Raw genomic sequence first — 22,180 nt, 5'->3', positions numbered from 1 at the left:
GTGTGGAGTTTGCGTGTTCTCCCCGTGTCTGTGTGGGTTTCCTCCGGGGGCTCCGGTTTCCTCCCACAGTCCAAAGACATGTAGGTCAGGTGAATCGGCCATACTAGATTGCCCCTAGGTATGAATGTGTGTGTGTGTGGGGGGGGCCCTGTGTGATGGCCTGGCGGCCTGTCCAGGGTGTCTCCCCGCCTGCCGCCCAGTGACTGCTGGGATAGGCTCCAGCATCCCCGCCACCCTGAGGGGCAGGATAAGCGGTTCGGGTAATGGATGGATGGATGGATGGAAAAATACCCCATGATTTTAATTATATGGACGACTATTTGCAGTATGTATTTAATGACAGCCTACCGGCCGTGGCAGGTTAGCCGCTTGCTGGAAGATTAAGCATATAAACATTTGTGTGTCACGATTCAGTTAAATTTAATCCCACTCGGAAGGATTTATGACTACATACGTAGATCGTGATTTGTCGCTGGCACAGAATTGTAAACGTGTTTGAGGCCGCCATGGCCACTTAATACTAGAATCGGAGAAAGAGGGTAATTATGGGTCTGCTCGACACCAATGGGACGTGAGGGAGTATGTGTGAAGGAGGGGGGGGGGCTCTGAAAGGCTCACAGATGACATGGGGATGCCACACTGTGCCACTGGCACAGGCTTCACCAGACTGGGCAACAGGTGGCGCTGGGTTCACACAGCAGGCCGTGGGTGTTTGCTCCCTGCTGCACTCGCCCTGGTGTACACACACACACACACACACACACACACACACACACACACACACACACACACACACACACACACACACACACACACACACAGGGCATCTGAGTCACAAAGAGAATGCATCTCCGAGGGCCGTCAGCTGGAAATGGCAGGTTTCCCTGAAGAGAGAGAACGAGAGAGAAGGAAGGCAAACAAACAAAATGGACACCACAATCCCAGCCTTGCCGGTCTCGCCAATTATCAAGACCTGTCCCCCATGTACCAGTGTGACTCAAGACACAATCCCTGACTGCAGGTTGTGCGAGCTTGTGTATCTCTCGAGAACCCGACGAGGCTTATCGTTGCCTCCCGGTCTGCCGATACGGTCTTCGGGCCGACCGTGTGAAGGGCGTAGAGGAGGAAGGAGGAGGCAGTAAAGCATCCGCGAGATCACGGCAACACAGGCGCACACAGATCCCGGGAGGAGAGGCGCCTATCCGGCTCGTCCTGCCCCGTGACCTGCTCCACCGGCCGCCGCCTGGCTCTGGTTATCGCCCAGAGAGCTCAGCCGCTGCTGCCGGCATGTCTCGACCCAGTCCAGGTCCCTCAGACCCGTCACGTCGTTCCTCTCACATCTCGGTGACAATATGGAACATGCAAGATGTTCTTCTACTTGCCATGGAAGCGGTTCACCTGTTCTCTTCCAAGTCCTGTCAGTCACGCAAAACACGGGGCAACAGAATCCCAACTGCCTTGACTCTCCCCCCCCCCCCCCCGCTATTTGTAGTCAACTTTGTTCCCTAGCTCTTTCACCTTACATCGGTTTCTTGTTTTCCCCCCCCCCCTCCCTTTTGTTGGACTCTCTCCTTTCTCCCACGGTCTAATATAAGAAAAGGAGTTGAAGTATAAACCCGCAGAGACCGAGCAGAGCTACCAAGAATCCACTTCTCTCAAAAGCCTGCTTTTCCTCTCCTTTACTGTCTGTCCAATTTGTCTGCCAGCCTCTATTTCAACCAAACACACACACACACACACACACATATCCTTTCTCGACCTTCTTCTTACCCTTCTTGCGCCTCTGGAGCTCTGTGCTGGTAGGGCGCTACAGCAGAGTGTTGAGTCACCGTGGTTATTGGTTACCCTCCATTAGTGTTTATCATTTGATTTCAACCCGTTGGGCCCGGCTGGGCCAGCATCCTCATTTCACTGGGGGAAGAGGAAGGCGGGGGGGGGGGGGCTTTGCTTGTGTCTCGACAAAAGGGCGGTTTGATTGTTTGACTTGAAATATTTTTTCGCGCCTCGGTGATGAAGAAGCTGCCCATTGTGGACGCTGAAGAGCGAGGATCCTCCAAAACGTGAATAAAATAAGAGTTTTATGCTGTTAGGTCACTGTCTGCCGGGGTAATTAACCTTAAGCCCTTTCGAGTTAATTTTATGAGTAGACAAGAGGCAGGGTATTCCATCACACAATGAATTGTGTTGTTGTGATGCAATGATCTCTGCAGTAGCGTCTCTTAACCCTCATATATATCTCTGCTCTGTGGCTGGGGGGGGGGGGCGATATAAGGAAGATATGAGAGCTTGAAGAATACATGTGGGCTGCTCTGTAACAGCTCACATCCATAAGAGGTTATCCCGGTTGTCCGTAGACTGGGATTACAGCCCAGTGTCCTCGTGCCGATTTTCCTAACCACAGCGCCCAAGTCTCCCCCCGTCTCACCCGCCAGTCGACCCCCACCATACACACCGATACGCACGCTTACCGAGCCGAACGCATGGCAGATGTCACTAACTGGGTGTGGTGTGGGGGCGTATGATCACATACACATACTATATCCACCGCAAAATCGCACCGATGGCAGCCCGAGACGGACGCCATGTGGTCTGCGAAAAGCTTTCAGAGATGGCATTTTAGATTCGTGTTGAAGGTCAGCTCCATTCTTTACACGAGGCTGTCCTGCGTATCAAAGAGGCACATACCTCCTCTACAGGTTGCACATCCTTTAATGTGGGTTAATATATCCGCTTATTTTCAATACGGAGGTAGTTTCGAGAGACATTTCTATAAGGTGACACTTAGATAAGGACGTCATTGTGGAGGAGGATGGGGAAAAAAGGTCTCTTATGATGTTAAGTCTCTTTTTACGTACGTTCCTGTTGGTGAAGCAGCGGAGGTAGTCCGTATGAAATTACAACATGACCCCACCCTTAGCAATAGGACCACCCTTAACACCGACCAAGTGGGTCTGCTCCTGAAGCGGTGTCTTCAGTCCACGTACTTCACATACAGGGGGCAGTACTATCGGCAGAGGCATGGGTGTGCTATGTGTTCCCCAGTCTCACCTGTAGTGGCCAGCTTGTATACAGAGGAAGTGGAAGAGAGGGCTCTGATGTCCCATCCAGGGACACCACCCAGCCATTGGTTCAGATTTGTGGACGACACCTGGGTTCAAATTAAATCACAGGACGTACCACATTTCACCGACCACATTAACTCTGTGGACATCAAGTCCACCAGGGAGGATGTGAAACATGACAGGTTAGCCTTCTTAGACTGTGAAACTGCAGTTGGTGATGGGGGACATTTGATTGTTGATGTTGACCGTAAACCAACACATACTGATCAGTGCTGAAGGTTTGACTCTCGTCATCCACCGGAGCACAAACTAGGAGTCATCAGGACGCTGTACCACCGAGCTGACAACGTCCCCACCGACACAGCGGCCGGGGAAGGAAGGGGAGAAGTCCCACATTAAACAGGCCCTGGTTAAGTGTGGTTATCCTAACTGGCCATTTGTCAAAGCCAGGAAGACGCCCAAACAGGGCACCAGCCCATCGAAGACAGGAGGACAACAGCTGCCTGAGCGTAAACCGGTAGTGATTCATATGTGGTGGGAGTGTTGGAAGAGCTGAGATGTGTATTGTCCAAACACCGCGTCTCAATTGCTTTCAAACCCCAAAACACGCTGCACCAGAAGTTGGTCCACCCCAAGGATCAGGTCCCCACGGCACAAACAGAGCAATATAGTGCACGCTGTTAAGTGCCAGGAGGGTTGCCGTGACTTGTACATCGGGGAAACCAACAGGCACTGGCTAAGAGGATGGCACAACACACGAGAGCTACCACGTCAGGCCAGGACTCCACAGTCTACACCACCTACAGGCCAGTGGCCTCTCTTTCAAGGAGGAGGAAGTGACCATCCTTGATAGGGAGGAACGCTGGTTTGAACGGGGAGTCAGAGAGGCCATCTATGTGGAGAGGGAATGACCATCGCTGAACCGAGGGGGGGGGGGGCTAAGAGTACATCTGTCACCATCTTACTGTGATTGCAACCATTCCCCACCCCTCGGTGTGTAGTACACATGACCATAGTAACGCTAGTTAATGCTCACGCCCATATTTGCATATGAAACCGATGGTTGTTTTCGGTCGTTACGCCGCTGTCTTGTTTATAAGGGTGGGGGTACCAGCAGTCAGCTGAGACTGAAGAGGTCACTTATGCCCCCCTTTTCCACTGCATGGTACCGCCTCGACTCTACTCTACTCTACTCTACTCGCTTGTTTGGGTTTTCCATTGAGCAAAAGTTAGGGACAGTACCTGGTACTTGTTTTTGGTACCACCTCCGTCGAGGTTCCAAGCGAGCTGAGCCGATACTAAAAGGTGACGTGAAAATACCACTACAAATAAATAATAAAATAGAAATAAATGTATATTTATTTATTTATTTATTTAAATAAAAATAAAAAAACTAGTCAACGCGCCCACAAACGACCAGCGGGGCTTCGCCGTGACCTGCAGTGGAAAACCCAATCCCAAAAAGTAAAGCGAGTAGAGTCGAACAGAGCAGTACCACGAGCCAGTACCACGCCGTGGAGAAGGGGCGTTGGACGAGCGATGAAACGCTCCTCTCGATAAACGCCGTGTCCGCGTGAACCGATCCAACTTTCTGTAATAAGAGACAGGTTTGTCTGCAGTCATTCGGTTTTAACAAGGCTTGGTCTCCCGTTTATTTGGGGGGGAGAACACCGAATCAAGACTGCCTTTGGGCTAAATCGCAGAAAACAAGTCGTGTACACACACACATGCACACACACACATGCACACACATGCACACACACACACATGCACACACGGACACACATTTATTCTCTCCTGCGTGTTATTTTAAGATGTGTTGGAGGTTTGCAAGTCCGAGGTGATGAGCTGTCCGAGCCGAATCGATTTCCATAGAAGAAGAAAAAGATTCGATACTATCTATTGCCCACCACTGGTTGTCTTTCACTCAGGAAGGACTGGCACCGACCGTATGAGTGGGTGGGAGGACAGTGTGTGGTACTTCTGCGTTGCTTTTATTTGTGCGTGTGGGTTTGTGTGTGTTTTTAATACTCCGTACTGTACACAATAATTGCAGCTGTACCTCATGGGTTCTTTTTTAGGATGTTCTCCTTAATGTCAGTGACGCATAGTGTCTGTGTGCATGTAAAAAAAAAAGAAAAAAGGAGGAGGAGGAGGAGGAGGAGGATGTGGTGGTGTGCAGGGGGTTCTGGTTTTTGCACGGAAATGTGCAAGATCTCTTACTCGGTGAGGGGCAACGGGAGTGTTGGATTGTGTAATTGATATGGGCATTTGCACCCTTGCAACACAAGGGTTAAATGACCACACACAACCCCCCCCCACCACCAGCACCACCACCAAATACCCCATCCCCCCACCACCACACCCAAGTAAATGGAAAAAAAAGTACCGTCCAAGTCCCGGTGTAAGGATTCCCTCGTTTCCTCTCGTCTCTTTGAAATCATCACACACAACGTGTATTTTCTGGTCCTACCAGCCAGCATCCGGGTTTCATACCCCCCCCCCTCGGGGACGCTTTCACTTTACAGCGTAGCAGGACCGAAAAAGCACAAAACAAAAAACAAAAAAACCCCAAAAAAACACCATGAGGGATAATGATGGGGAGAGATAGAAGAAAGAAGGAGCAGTTAACTCCTTACCCCTCCCCCTTCCTGTTCTTCCTCCACCCCCCATTCTTTCTGCTCTCTCATTGACGTCACCAAAGCCAGAGCCAATCGGATGGCTCGCATTTGATCTCTTCTCTCTCCCCGGCTCCGCCCCCTGTCGTTGGCCCCTTATATATCTGCTCTTGCCTCTTTCGGCAGTGTGTACAATGTGCTGCCAGGGAACCAGCAGGCAGTGCACCGACAGACCGCCAGAGAGGGAGGGAGAGAAGGGGAAAGTGTGAGTGGATTTCTGCACTGACTTAAAAGCCCTCATCTGGCACACTCCAGCCATTCCTTCTCCAGTCTCCTCTGGTCTCATACAGGCCTCCTTCTGGTCTCTCTCTCTCTGTCTCTTTCTGTCTCTCTGTCTGTCTCTCTCTCTCGCTCTCACTTTCTTTTTCTGGCTTCCTCTATCTCTGTCTCCTCTAGGACAGACCAAACTCCAGAGAAGATCCCAGAGGGCAGTAGTAGCGGCACCGGCGGCGCCACAGCCCGATCTCTGGACCTCCCAGTCTGCAGCACCAGGATGGGCTGCACCACGGGCCACCTGGCCTGCCAGTCGCAGCCCCCAGCCACCTCAGGGCAGGAGGGACAGTCCTTGGAAGCTGGTGGCGCCAAGGTCCCGGAGGTGCTCTCCTCCCTAGAGCGTTTGTCCCAAGCCACCGGGGGCATGGAGAAGTCCTGGTACCGCTGCATCTTTCCTTTCGGCATCATCTCCCTGGTGATTGGAGTAGCAGGAACCGGGGTGACCTACACCTACAATGACCTGCCACAGACCAAAGTGGTGTCTGTCGTGCTACTTATCGTGGGTCTAGTGCTGGTGCTGACAGCTAGTGTGTGCTGGACCGTCCACAAGAAGAAGAAGAGGAAAAAGAAAGAGGGAGGCTCCTTTACTTCTGAACAGTGCCCCCTGTGATGAACTATGGAAGTTTGGGGAAAGGACTTAAGAGGAGAGAGAGAAAGAGAGAGAGAGAAGAGAGCTAGAGGCCAGGGCCGGGAGCTTTGGGGCTATTGAGGAAATGCTGGCGCTCCCACCTCGCTAGTCTTCATGGTGGACCTTGTGCCCAGCTGATACCGGATGGAACTTGGAATTGCAGCAAAAGAGAGGCAAAGAGACAGCCAGATGGAGAGGATATGTGTTTGTTTGTGTGTATGTGTATATATATGGAGTGTGTGTGTGTGGGGGGGGGGGCTACAGAGTTGGGAGCATTTTAGGATCGGGAGATGGAGGGATCAGCGCCACCTCTCACGCTCCTTTATCATCAGACAGCTGGTGTCCGGTGTCAAAACAACCTCCGAGGAGACATGTACACAAACACGCAAAACGCACACACACACACACGCACAGATGTACAAACACACGACTGCGCGGTCCGCTCGTATAATTGCACGAGCTCGCCCGGCGGGAGCTCACGCGGACAACTCCGACACAGTATGCGGAGCTGCTGCCGGAGTCGGTGCTGGCGTCACCAGGAACGTCAGTCGCGGCATTCCTCCTGCCGGGACAGGTGACCGCCCAAGAGGCCGGAATTGGGCCAGGGAGGGCAACCCGACACCTGGTCGAAAGAGGAGTGCACCCGCGTCAGCAGCCCACGTCATTCACTCGTCCTGTGACACCGCAGCAATGTGTTGGGGCTTTTTTTACGCAATGGGAGCGTGGAACCTGAGTCCAGCAGGATCTTACTGGCAGCTGTGTGGACGAGGAGCTGGCTAGGGCAGATGGTCTTCTGGGGAATTGCAGTGTGTGTGTGTGTGTGTGTGTTTATTAACGTATGTGTTGGTATCGCAGAGAAATTCTGATGACCTGAAAGTCTGCTGGATGTAGCGTTCATTTACGAGGAGCACACATACAGCCACAAGTCCACGTCTCTGTGCGGCCCCATGGCCAAGGCGGAGAACTCTCCAGAAAAGCAAAGCAGTGAGGAAACAAGACTCTTCACATGTCATGGGGCCTTTTGTTGGTCTTGCTCCACAAAATAAAAGCAGAGGGTCTGACTGACTTGGCTCTGCATAGTGTATATGCGGGGAACCTCTCGAGGCAGGGCAGGCCAGGATTCCTGAAGGACACTGCCTAAGGATACATGCCACTGCAGGGACACTTTGACTGAGCCTGCTCCCCGGGAGCCCCTCCTGTTCGGTGCCTCAAGCTAGCACTATTGGAAAAAGGCTCTACCGCGTTGCCCCGTTTCCATCTGCGCTCCGGAGAATTCCCCCCCCCTCTCTCTCCCTCTTCTTTTTACCCCAACAGGACCCCCCACCACCACCACCATTTATACACCCACCCACCCCTCCTTCCCCATCGCTCCACAAGCCCCCCCCCCCGGCTTTCTCTTCCGATCTCGCTCTCAGCCCCATCATGACAGCCACGGAGCAGCTGTGTGCCGCAGCACGACACCCCCATTAAGACTCACACGTACAACTTAGCACCGAGCCCCAACTGGACACGGCCATTTTCCTCCCCCCTTTTCTGCCTCTTTGTGCTGTAGATTCAGATTCTCTCGCCTTGACAGAGGAATGAGCATTGGCACCGAGGGACTGGCAAATCCACTCCGTCACTGTGACGACACTGTAGGCACTGGACTCAGTCTCTGGTGTATATTGATGAGTGTGTGTGCGTGTGTGTGTGTGCGTGTGTGTGCGTGTGTGCTGGGGATTCCCTCTCTTAAGCCGCTGTGCTTTGTTGGGGGGGCGGGGGGTCTGGAATGTGACTGCGTTTATGAATCGGTGCTGGTCGATTGTGTGGCGGTCTCACGGGATGTAGACCCGCAGCGCGTCCGTTTACTCGCGTCTAGAACATTCTCCTGCTTTTCGCCCGAACGTAACAAAAGGCGGAGGGGACGAGGAGGGGACGAGGAGGAGGGGGGGGAGAGCGCACGACGTGTTCACCAAGCAGCGCAGGAAAGAAAAAAGAAAAGGGGTCCGTCCTCTCCGCGTCCCCTCTGCAAAGCTATGCGCGGAGGGGAGAGCCGTATCGATCTCGTTCGAGACCAGGGACACTTGCGTGCGTGTAAAGCGTGTCTGTGCATAAAGAGGGCGGCGGGGGGGGGGCGGCTGCTGACGAACCGCCCAAGACCCGTTCGTGGGTCCGGCTCGCTCGCCAGTGCCGTGCACGCACGATCTGTCACGCCAAGTCGCAGCCCAATTGTGTCGGCGGATGCCCCATTGTGCCGTTAGCCGCCGGCCAACAGTTCACACACTTGATGGGGAGGGAATCGACGAGAAAGAGGAAAGGGTGGAGGAGAGCAACGAGAGCCTGGGAAGCCGTGCCCTTCAGCTCGTGTTCAGCAGAGGGGAGACGAAACTCGCGCTAGATTCGGATCTGCTCGCCGGGAAGCGACGCGATCATTCTTCAGGGGAAGCGGCGGATGAAGCGGAGGAAGCTGCGGTGACGTCACGCGTGGACAGAAAGTTTTGCTCCATCTGCCTTTTATCTTTTCTTGTTTTTGTTCTATGACGCCGGCAGAAGCCAGGGCACCGGGCCACCGAGTAGGAGCCCTCTCTTCTATCCTCCACGCTGATTAGAAAGGGGGGGAAAGAGGGGGGAGGGGGGGGACAAGTGCAGAAAACTCTCCCTCGCATCTGCACCGAGTGCGCAAACGGGAACATCACAATCAGCACCTCGTCTTCTTCTGAGGTGTGCTTCAGAGCAAGTGGGGCGGAATATGAACGAGCCTGCTGTTTCTTTTCTAGCGCAGTTGCGGCGGGGTCCTCACCACGTTGCATCGGACGACATTGCGAGGACGATGACGACGTAGCGGAACGCCTCACTTCTGCGGACCGCGGCGCCACCCCCCTGTCAGGAGACCCGTGCGCCCCTGTCGAACACTGTCCAGATTGTCTCGGGCCGAGTACATGGGGAGGGGGGTTGGCAGACCCCCCGGTTTTCCGAGAGTTTAACCCTTAACTGGTTTAGTTAGAACCCGATAGCGACTGGGTTCACACGCTCTCGCTAAAGCCCGCGCAAGGTCCTTCTTTTTGAGCAAGACACGTGTCTGGTCAAGCTGTTTACACTGTAAACAAAACTGTTCATTTTATATTCCAGCTCCTCACTCGCAGCCGAATATTGTTCAGTGTTCAAAGATGACAAACATTTGAACACCCCCTTTTGCTGCATGACCTCAATGTGCCTTCATGTCCCAGTTTCTTTCTTTGTTGTTGTTGCTCAAAACCATGGCCGGGATCTGTGTTGCAACCGTACTGAGATCAGTCGAAACATTACCAAGCCCGGGGACGGGTTCAGGCTTCCCACCGAACGCCCCGGATTCTGGGCTGCTCCGCTCTTCTCTTCTGACTCCACTCAAGCCACGCGACCGCCGTCCGTCTGACCGCCGTCGTGGTGGCAGGCGTCAGAAAACGTGTCCTGGGAAACTGACGGAGGGCAGTGGTGTGATAAGGTGTAGACGTGGTATCACACGCGTTTCAATAACCGGAACCATATCCGAGTGTCCCATGTTCTCGTTGGAATATGTTTAATCCAGCTAAGACCTCGTTCAGGATTTTGTTGGGCGTATAAATGCAGTCAGTGCTCACGTCTGATTATTGACGTCATTAGTATAATTGCCAAGGAGGCTGAAAGAAGAGCCATAGGGGAGCAGTCTCCCCCCGTGCCTGGTGGGGGATCTGGGCATCTGGGAACAGACAGGGGGTTTCACTGACCCCGTTTACACTTGGTTTTAAAATGCGTTTTTTTTTTGCGATCGGATCACAAGTGAGCAGCGCCAAACACAAGTGTGAACGACCACCAAAACGTTTTGCGAACCGGTTACTCAAACCACTTGTCGAGGTGGTCTGGGACGCATTTGACCACATATGTTTTGTAATGTAAACGCTAACGCGTCCCTGACAAGGACGTAACAGGAAATCTTCTTCTTCTTCTTCTTCTTCTTCTTCTTCTTCTTCTTCTTCGGAGTAACGAACTCTGACCACACGTGGTCAGCAGGGCGCATTTGGAGACGCGTGGTAGACACAGGTGTAAACGTGTCTCGCTGTCCACATGTGATACGATCGCCCAAAACGCATTTTAAAACCAAGTGTAGGCAGGGTATCTGAGGGGGGGGGGGTAGATAGAAAGACAGACAGAGAGGGGGTGAGAGAGAGGGTGAGAGAGACAGAGGGTGAGAGTGAGATTTGCAATTTCAGTGAAAGAGGCAGACCGTCAGAAGCCAGCGACGTGCTGGGAATACAGAGTCGCAGTCAATTTGGCTGCTAAGATTTTATCTACAAAAACAAAACAAAACCCCAGTATAAAATGGCCACACACACACACACACACACACACACACACACACACACACACACTTACAGTCTAACACTTTTATTACGGTCATGCATGTGTATGTTCACTGTGTGTACATGTACGCAGCAGTATGATTGTGTAAACAGGCCAGATACCTTTACGTAACCCTGAGGTATCCCGCCGGCCTGTCCTCGCGCTTGTGAGGCTGCAGAGCGCCGACCCCTCGACGGAGGGGAAAAACGCCAGTGGCGCGTGGCCAGAACTTGTTTGGCAGAGGACGTAAAGGAAATCCCTTTACGTCCTCTGCCAAAGAAAAAAAAGAAAGAGGAAAAGGAGGAAAATCTACCTCTCCGCTGTTGTAATGGAGGTCGTGTATGTGGCAGACGGCCATGCTGCCCGCCTATTGTAATCCACTAATGCTGTTGGTCACTCCGGCGGGGGACAAACACATGTTTTGTTTGTTCACCCTTTAGTATGTTGGTGCTGTACATACAATTATTTTATATTTCTATTGTATATTTATACTCATATCTAATTGTATTTTAATTCTTATATTAAAAGACATGTCATATGGATGCCTTTGTCTGCTATGTGATAAGGGTTTGTTTTGTCAAGAGAGAAACGTTGTTCTTCTCTACTGTAAATACCATGTTTTTAGACGTGTATACACGCCACTCGTGGAATAATATCAGCTTATTATTAAATCATTTTGCATTAAAAAAATGGAAGAGAAATAAATATTCTTTGTTGGATGACACAGAAACCTATTCCCTTATTCTTGAATCCATCCATCCATCCATCCATCCATCCATCCATCCATCCATCCATCCATCCATCCATGCGTTATCCGGACCGCTTATGCTGCTCTCAGGGTCACGCGGATGCTGGAGCCTATCCCAGCAGTCATTGGGCGGCAGGCAGGGAGACACCCTGGACAGGCTGCCAGGCCATCACACAGGGCAAACACACACACACACACACACACACACACACACACACACACACACACACACACACACACACACACTCACACCTAGGGGCAATTTAGTATGGCCGATTCACCTGACCTACATGTCTTTGGACTGTGGGAGGAAACCCATGCAGACACGGGGAGAACACGCAAACTTCACACAGAGGACGACCCCCGAGGTTGGACTACCCCGGGGCTCGAACCCAAGACCTTCTTGCTGTGAGGTGACCGTGCTAACCACTGTGCCGCCTCTTGAATAGATGTGAAGTTGAAATTCAATTTGTATAAACAGGACCAGTTACGCTGTTACCCCAGGACATGTAGAATACATTTATAAGGAATGTAGAATAAACTCCTGTACCTGCATAAAATACCCCCCCACACCTTTTCTGGCTAAATGATGGACTTTGAAAACCACATTGACAGTGACAAGTGAAATTATTCTGCATTTCATCATTTTCAGTCACAACAGTATGGTAGCGCCACTTGGCTCCCAATGGTTTTAGTTAACATTTAGGAGCATGTATGTCAATAGAGCAAATGTTACTGTTAATCTACCACTACTACTACTGTCAGATGCTCCCATTGGGGGTCGCCACAGCGAATCATCCCTTTCCATTTCTTCCTGCCCTCTGCATCTTCCTCTGTCACACCAGCCACCTGCATGTCCTCTCTCACCACATCCATAACCCTCCTCTTTGGCCTTCCTCTTTTCCTCTTCCCTGGCAGCTCCATATTCAGCATCCTTCTCCCAATATACCCAGCATCTCTCCTCCACACATGTCCAAGCCATCTCAAGCTTGCCTCTCCTGCTTTGTCTCCAAACCGTCCAACCTGAGTTGTCCTCTAATAAACTCGTTCCTAATCCTGTCCTTCTTCGTCACTCCCATCATCTTCAACCCCGCCAACTCCACCTCCAGCTCCATTTCCTGTCTTTTCATCAGTGCCACCATCTCCAAACCATATAACATAGCTGGTCTTACAACCATCTTGTAAACCTTCCCTTAAACTCTTGCTGGTACGCTTGTCACAAATCACTCCTGACACTCTTCTCCACCCACTCCACCCTGCCTGCACTCTCTTCTCCACTTCTGTTCCACACTCCGCGGTACTTTGATCAGTTGATCCCAGTTGAAATGTTATTGTGAATAATTATATTAATTCAGTTCTGTGAAAGACCGGACAGTTCCAATGTCAGCAAAGTGTGAATGGTGGAAGTGGTCAGTTAGGTTGCTAGGCTCAGCACAGATTACTGCAGGGGCCAATTTATCCACCTTTCTGCCCCCGGCCTTCACAACCAAGCACTTCATGTTGTTTAGCTTTAAGCATAATCTGAATTTATTTATTGATTTATTTATTTTGCGGCAAGCAAGAAGGTCCTGGGTTTCGAACCCCAGTGTTGTCCAACCTTGGGGGGGGGGGGGGGTCATCCCAGGTCATCCTCTGTGTGGAGTTTGCATGTTCTCCCCGTGTCTGCAGTGGGTTTTCTCCAGTTTCCCCTCAAAAGAAACATGCATGTTAGGGTTAATACTCCTGTCTGTGCCCCTGAGCAAGGCAATGGGAAAAGAACTGGAGTTGGTCCCCGGGCGCGGCATGAAGGCGGCAGCCCGCTGCTCCTAGCGACACAGATCACAGCTAGCATGGGTTCATTTGCAGTAACTGAATTTCCCCAAGGGGATTAATAAAGGAAACTTTAATTTTTTTAAACGTGTTATCAGCATCAAATTCACAGCCAGAAACAGGCAACAGACAGTCCAGTGTAACACCACACACTCTTCTCTGCAGCCCTTTTAAGGGCTGAACGCTGTAATGTTATTTTTTTTGCTGAAGAGCTACTAAATAGCACCTGTGCTAACCAAAAGATAATTCAGTAGGCGTAGTAACTCACTGTCTGTTGTTTGTTTTGCTTGATGATGGTTTTTAACAAGCGCAAAAAAAAGCTGCTACATCTCATTTCTGTTCGATTCTGCAGCTGTCTGAGTAAGACGCGTGGGACTAAATCAGATATGCCTGGCCAGACAGGCAAATAACGCAAATCCAAAAGCAGATCAAACTGAAATGTCGTGCTGACTGACTGCTGGGGAGTCGTTCCGCAACTGGAATCAATATAATAAAACGGAAAAACACCGAATATCATCAGTTAATTGCCTAAGAATACTGCAAGTGAATGAGATAACACCTGTGATGAATCTGAATAGGACTCAGGAATATGAGGAGAGGAAAGGTGTCTTTATGCATACTCAATACTCAAGTTAAGGAAATCACAGGAAGTTTAATATGCTCATCTGGACACAACGCATAATGTATTTAATCCATCTGGGAAATTGGGTGACTCTTGTTGCTCCATGAGAGAACAATGAGACATCTAGCAAGCAAGGAGGCAAATGCTGTAATTACGTGTGCTTTACTTTTAAGGGTACGAGTTTCTGGAACAAAACCAAACAGGGCACATATGAGGTTAGGAGGAATCCATCCATCCATTATCCAAACCACTTATCCTGCTCTCAGGGTTGCGGGGATGCTGGAGCCTATCCCAGTAGTCATTGGGCGGCAGCCGAGGAGACATCCTGGACAGGCCGCCAGGCCATCACACAGAGCCGACATACACACACATATACACATTCATACCTAGGGACAATTTAGTACGGCCGATTCACCTGACCTACACGTCTTTGGACTGCAAACTCCACACAGAGGACAACCCGGAATGACCCACCAAGGTTGGACTACTCCGGGGCTCGAACCCAGGACCTTCTTGCTGTGAGGCAAGCGCGCTAACCACTGCACCACCGTGCTGCTGCCAGACACACAGCTTAGAAATCATGCCAAATAACAAATAAATTTGGATTTAATAGGCGTGAGATAAAATTTAACCATGCCATTTACACACGTTAGTAAACTGTACAATTTAGCGAAGACTTCGGTGATGTAATCATGTTATGCTGATTTTGACCCTACCCCAGACCAATTGTGATGAGATTATGTGTCTGCATGATTGGTTAATTTTAATGTGCATGTTCTTCCCCATCGACCGGACATATCTGTGAATACTAACTAATGCATTCGGCTGCAAGTTAGATCCCCCCCCCCCAACAATTGGCTTTGTCAAAGTTGTTCATCAAATGTGATGCACATTGTAGATGTGCACAACATAGGGATGTTAATCTTACAACAAGTGCCACCTGAAGAACATAGGGCTTCTGGTGGCACAACATAGGGTGTGTGTGTGTGGGGGGGGGGTCGGTGTGTTGGTGTTTTGAGAATTGATTTACTGAATAGATCTTTGACTGAAAAGCTTCACATTACATGGTATAATGATCCTTTGAATCAATTTCACTGATTTGACAGATAACAGAGCAAAGCTCTACCAAAATACACACAGTATGTTAAATGTCCCACCAGGGACAACAACACTATGGATCATTGTTACACAATAATAAAGAATGCCTATCGCTGCCCCCTGTGCAGCCCTGGCACTCTGATCCCCGTCTGATTCATCTTCTCCCAACCTACAGGCAGAAACTCAAAGCTGCAAAGTCTGTGGTTAAGAAATTCAATCTGCAAAGCTTGTGGTTAAGAAATTCAAGAGACCGTTCAATATAATAGCCATCAGAGACGTGGCTCAGCCCTGAGAAGGGTGTGGACTGCGAGTTCGATGGATATGAATTGACGTATATGAACAGGAAAAACAAGAATGGAGGGGATGTGGCTTTGTACGTGGATAAAAAGCTTCACTCATAAGGTGGTGGGAAGCATGAAGACAGTGGCTGATGATGCGCTAGAATGCATTACAATAGAAATCTGCATGGATAAGGAGAAAAATATAATTTGCAAGCTGTACAGATCACCGGGATCAAATATTGAAATATTGAAGGACTGTCTAGAAGAAACTTATTCAAAAGCAACACAAAATGACGCGTTTATATATGGGGATTTCAATATAGACACGTTAAATCCAAATAAGCACAAAAAGACTGGAGTTCATTAATACAATGTATAGTTGGGGTTTACATCCTAAAATCACTAGACCTAGCAGAATCACACCACACTGCGCCACATTAATAGACAATATAGTCACAAACATTATAGATGGCAACACAGAGAGAGCAGGCTTTTAATAAATGACATCAGTTACCATCTACCAGTTTTCACTGTCCACGACCGCAATTTTAGGAAGAACGAAGTTCCCAACAACATTAAATATATAAGAGTAAGAACAGAGGAATCCATGAATGTTTTTAAAGATGAATTATTAACATATAACTGGAATATGGTATACCAAAAAAAAAGACACTGCTAAAACTAACCATTCATTCCTAAACATATTTCAATCCTTATATGACACAAAATACCCAATAAAACAATTCAACAGTTAACATTAATATAAAGATCATCCATGGCTCAAAAAGGGATTACATAACGTGTGTCATAAAAAAATAAGCTCTACAAAGAACTCATAAAGCACAGAATCATCAAAGCAGAAATAAAATACAAAAAATATTACATTATATAACATCATAACTAACATTATGAGGATATGCAAGAAGGAATACTATAATATAAAGTTAGAGACCAATAAAAACAACACCAAAGGTATATAAGGAATGTGTTGAACAGTATCGTTAGAAATGGATCTAGAAGCCCACGCTGCCCTCAATACTTAACAGATAATGATAAGAGTATAAATAACAGATTCTTTGTAAATGTGGGCCCAAAACTGGCAGGAAAAATCAATGACACACAAACAATCACAGTGCGGAATGATAGTGATTATGGGGGCAGAGACTTCAATTTTTCTTAGAGCGGTAGAAGAGAAGGAATCGTGGACATTGTAAACAAATGCAAGAACAAAATAATTACTGACTGGAATGATATTGATATGACAATAGTTAAGAAAGTACTTTAATGTATTGCTAAACCACTAACCCACGTCTATAACATGTCCTTTCAATCTGGTAAGGTTCCACGCAAAATGAAAATAGCAAAAGTTATACCCCTATATAAAACCGGAGATAGACACCAATTTACATACTACAGACCAACTTCATTATTGTCACAATTCTCCAAAATACTAGAAAAACTAGTTGCTGTTAGACTTGACAAATTCATTGAGAAGCACAATCTGCTGACTGATAGTCAGTACGGGTTTCAGCCAAACAGATAGACATCTCTGGTGCTCATTCATTTAATTGAATAAATAACTAATTGCATTGACAAAAAAAAAGGTTGCTGCGGGAATATTTATAGCTCTAAAAAAAACCTTTTGACACTATTGACCACAATAGATCAATACATAAATTGGAAAGGTATGGTATCAGAGGGGTGGTGCAGAATTGGCTAAGAAACTATTTAAGTAACAGGCAGCAGTTTGTATAGATAGGCGAACATAAATCGTCATGCATGGCTATTATTTGTGATGTACCCCAGGGGTCGGTTTTAGGCCCAAAACTTTTCATTCTGTACTTAAATGATATATGCAAGTTATCAAAAATATTGAAATTTGTTTTATTTGCTGATGACATGAATATATTTTGTTCTGGTGAGAATTTACAGCAGCTTTTGGAGGTGACCACAATAGAAATGGAAAAATTAAGATGGTGGTTTGACAAAAACAAATTCTGGACAAAACGAAGTTTATGTTGTTTGGAACTCATATAATACATACCAAAGTAAAGTAAAAGTAGTGACAGACAATGTCCAACTAGAACAAGGAAATGAAAATAAATGTCTAGGTGTGATACTAGACCACAAAATCTGCTGGAAACCTCATATAACATACTATGTATGAACAAAGCTGGCAAGGAACATTACAGTCATGAGAAAAGCAAAGTCACATTCTGGATCATAAATCATTGCAAACTCTTATTGTTCATTTATTTTACTGTATTGAACTACTGTGTAGAGGTATTGGGTAACACCTACAAAACCAACCTACAACCATTATGTATACTACAAAAAAATAGCAAATGGATAGTTAATAACGTAGGATATCATGGACACATCAACACGCTATTTTTAAAGTCAAGTGCCTTGAAGTTCAGGGATTCAGTAGAATTTAACACAGCACAAATAATGTTCAAAGCAAGAAACAATCTACTACCAAGTAATATACAAAAAATATTCTCAGATAGAGAAGGGGAATATAATTTGAGAGGGAAATTAAACTTCAAGAAATTGTGTGTTTGTGCAAATTTGAAGAGCATGGGCATTTGGATCTGTGGGGTAAAATTGTGGAACAGCATGGAACTCAAAAAATGTACAAATATTACGCAGTTCAAGAAGAAGTACAAAGGTCTGATTTTCAAGAGATATGGGGACGATGAAGAGTTATGTTAATTGTTAAAGTTTTAGTTATCTCCAAACATGCCTAATTACATTTTTTCGTCTTCCTTTATATGACACCGAGTGGATATCTGGGTTGTTTTTTACACATACACTACCGTTCAAAAGTTTGGGATCACCCAAACAATTTTGTGTTTTCCATGAAAAGTCACACTTATTCACCACCATATGTTGTGAAATGAATAGAAAATAGAGTCAAGACATTGACAAGGTTAGAAATAATGATTTGTATTTGAAATAAGATTTTTTTTACATCAAACTTTGCTTTCGTCAAAGAATCCTCCATTTGCAGCAATTACAGCATTGCAGACCTTTGGCATTCTAGCTGTTAATTTGTTGAGGTAATCTGGAGAAATTGCACCCCACGCTTCCAGAAGCAGCTCCCACAAGTTGGATTGGTTGGATGGGCACTTCTTTGAGCAGATTGAGTTTCTGGAGCATCACATTTGTGGGGTCAATTAAACGCTCAAAATGGCCAGAAAAAGAGAACTTTCATCTGAAACTCGACAGTCTATTCTTGTTCTTAGAAATGAAGGCTATTCCATGCGAGAAATTGCTAAGAAATTGAAGATTTCCTACACCGGTGTGTACTACTCCCTTCAGAGGACAGCACAAACAGGCTCTAACCAAAGTAGAAAAAGAAGTGGGAGGCCGCGTTGCACAACTGAGCAAGAAGATAAGTACATTAGAGTCTCTAGTTTGAGAAACAGACGCCTCACAGGTCCCCAACTGGCATCTTCATTAAATAGTACCTGTTAGAGCCTGTTTGTGCTGTCCTCTGAAGGGAGTAGTACACACCGGTGTAGGAAATCTTCAATTTCTTAGCAATTTCTCGCATGGAATAGCCTTCATTTCTAAGAACAAGAATAGACTGTCGAGTTTCAGATGAAAGTTCTCTTTTTCTGGCCATTTTGAGCGTTTAATTGACCCCACAAATGTGATGCTCCAGAAACTCAATCTGCTCAAAGAAGTGCCCATCCAACCAATCCAACTTGTGGGAGCTGCTTCTGGAAGCGTGGGGTGCAATTTCTCCAGATTACCTCAACAAATTAACAGCTAGAATGCCAAAGGTCTGCAATGCTGTAATTGCTGCAAATGGAGGATTCTTTGACGAAAGCAAAGTTTGATGTAAAAAAATCTTATTTCAAATACAAATCATTATTTCTAACCTTGTCAATGTCTTGACTCTATTTTCTATTCATTTCACAACATATGGTGGTGAATAAGTGTGACTTTTCATGGAAAACACGAAATTGTTTGGGTGATCCCAAACTTTTGAACGGTAGTGTATATATAGATAAAAGTGCTCAACAAATGAGGAGTGGAATTTTTCCCCCACATCTATCTTTATATATACGTATAAATCCAGTGATTCAAGTAAATTCTTTAATGGACAAGTACAAGTCTGATTCGTGCCATAAGCAATCATCAGCTGTCCATATATATTTGGGTAATCCCGGGTCGTCCTCTGTGTGGAGTTTGCATGTTCTCCCCGTGTCTGAGTGGGTTTCTTCCGGGTGCTCCGGTTTCCTCCCACAGTCCAAAGACATGTAGGTCAGGCGAATCGGCCGTACTAAATTGTCCCTAGGTGTGAATGTGTGTGTGTGTGTGTGTGTGTGTGTGTGTGTGTGTGTGTGTGTGTGTGTGTGTGTGTGTGTGTGTGTGTGTGTGTGTGTGTGTGGATAGGTTCCAGCATCCCTGAGACCCTGAGAGCAGGATAAGTGGTTTGGATAATGGATGGATATATATATATATATATATTTTCCTTTTTGTAACTTGAGATTTGGTGAGAAGGGGTAGGGAAAAATAAGTGTATACTTCCTCCTACTGCTTTTCGAACATGTAACAAATAATCTGATGTATATGGAGATTTGTTCGCTGAGTTTGATATGTGGATTCGTTGATCACTTCAGACTATTGGCAATGGATTACCTGAATGTTATATCCTGTTCAAAACAAATCATCATTCATTCATTCATAAAACTGTGAGGAAAGGGACCAATGAGTCAACACTGAGGCTCCAGGCCTGCCTTGACTGGATTTGTTTTTTTAACCCCTTTTTCTGTCCAATTTTATCCGGCCAATTACCCCAATCTTCTGAACTTTCCCGGTCGCTGCTCCACCCCCTCTGCCAATCTGGAGAGGGTTGCAGACGACCACATGCCTCCTCCGATACATGTGGAGTCATCAGCCGCCTTTTTTCACCTGACAGTGAGGCGTTTTGCCAGGGGGATGTAGCGTGTGGGAGAATCATGCTATTCCCCCTAGTCCCCCCCCCCCCCCGCAAACAGGCACCCAAATCGACCAGAGGAGGTGCTAGTGCAGAGACCAGGACACATAACTACGTCTGGCTTCCCACCCGCAGACATGGCCAATTGTGTGTGTAGGGATGCCCGGCCAAGCCGGAGGCAACACAGGAATTCGAACTGGGATCCTTGTGTTGGTAGGCAACGGATTAGACCGCTACACTACCCGGACGCTGACTGGAGTGTTTTTGAGGCTGCATCTACAGACCTGGACGAACTTACTGACACTGTGACATCTTACATCAGCTTTTGTGAGGACATGTGTGTGCCCACCAAAACTTTCTGTACCTTCAACAACAATAAGCCCTGGTTCACAACAAAACTCAGACACCTTCATCAGGCAAAAGAGGGAGTCTACAGGAGTGGAGGAGCCCCCCCCAACACTGCCCCCCCTCCCTCACCATACTCAACAGCACGGTGTCTGTGGTGACAACCTACAGATTTATGGGTTCCACAATCTCTCAGGACCCCAGGTGGGCATCCAACATAGACACAATCTTCAAAAAGGCCCAGAAAAGGATGTACTTTCTCCGCCAGCTCAGGAAGTTCAACATGCCTCAGGAACCGTCGATTCAGTTCTACACTGTAATAATACAGTCTGTCCTTTGCACATCCATCACTGTCTGATTTGGATTGACCACCAAACAGGACAGGGACAGTTAAGTTACAACAGACAGTTAAGTCTGCAGCAGGGGCGGATCTACAGGGTGGCAAGGGGTGGCAGCTGCCACCTCTGGGACACAGTCTTGCCACCCCTGTTGCCACCCCATTTATAAATCAGATAATATGTTTTTAAAGTATATTTTATGTACATGCATGGTGAAGGTCAATGAGACCCACACCAAACTCATCTCAAACAGAAGTCGCCGATTTAGAATCCCCCTCCCCCTCACAGGCGCGGATCTACAGGGTGGCAAGGGGTGGCAGCTGCCACCTCTGGGACACAGTCATGCCACCCCAGGAAAAAATCTCTAGATCCACCACTGGTCTGCAGAGAAAATCATTGGTGCCAACCTGCCCTCCATTCAGGACTTATACACCTCCGGAGTCAGGAAACGGGCAGGCAGCATCACCGCAGACCCATCACACCCTGGTCACAACCTGTTCCAACTTCTCCCCTCTGGCAGGCGCTACAGAGCACTGTACCCCTGAATAACCAGATATAAAAACAGTTTCTTTCCGTGGGTGTCATGTACTGAATGGTGTACTGTACCTTTAAGAGGAACTGTATGCGTTAGAGATAGGTAACCAGGGGAAGACAATTTATGTAACACACACATCCACGGTTGAGACATCGGTAAAAGAAAAGGCGTTATTATGGATCCCACTGCTTTTCTGGGCAAGACACGACGGATTCTAGGAAGACCCGCCCCTACTCTATGTCTGATTGGCTAACCCTATCCCTAACCCCACCCTAACCCTAACCTTAACCAACCTAACCAACGGAGGCGACGAGTACTAGCCAATCAGAGGCAGAGTTCGCGGAAAACGGGTACAAGTACTGGCCAATCAGAGACAGAGTGCCCAGAAAAGCCGTGGGTTTCATAATAACGCCGATGAAAGAGTTGGCGTTCAAAACGGGTGTCCATGATTTGATTCCGAAAAACCTAATCGAAAGA

The 22,180-nt window shown here is 47.7% G+C and overlaps 1 protein-coding gene across 1 annotated transcript; it reads left to right on the top strand.

Moving 5' to 3' along the window:
• The first annotated feature begins 5,874 nt into the window (after positions 1–5,874).
• Positions 5,875–9,218, top strand: LOC130119859 (transmembrane protein 100). Its single transcript, XM_056288450.1, has 2 exons — positions 5,875–5,945; positions 6,137–9,218. Exons 1-2 carry the CDS (start codon positions 5,875–5,877, stop codon positions 6,621–6,623), a joined length of 558 nt encoding a protein of 185 aa, XP_056144425.1. The 3' UTR covers positions 6,624–9,218.
• Positions 9,219–22,180: the final 12,962 nt, after the last annotated feature.

The sequence above is a fragment of the Lampris incognitus genome, chromosome 10 (genome assembly GCF_029633865.1).
Source record: "Lampris incognitus isolate fLamInc1 chromosome 10, fLamInc1.hap2, whole genome shotgun sequence".
Taxonomy (NCBI): Eukaryota; Metazoa; Chordata; class Actinopteri; order Lampriformes; family Lampridae; genus Lampris; species Lampris incognitus.
The sequence above is the reverse complement of the archived record's forward strand: the minus strand, read 5'-3'. Positions and strand labels throughout refer to the sequence as shown.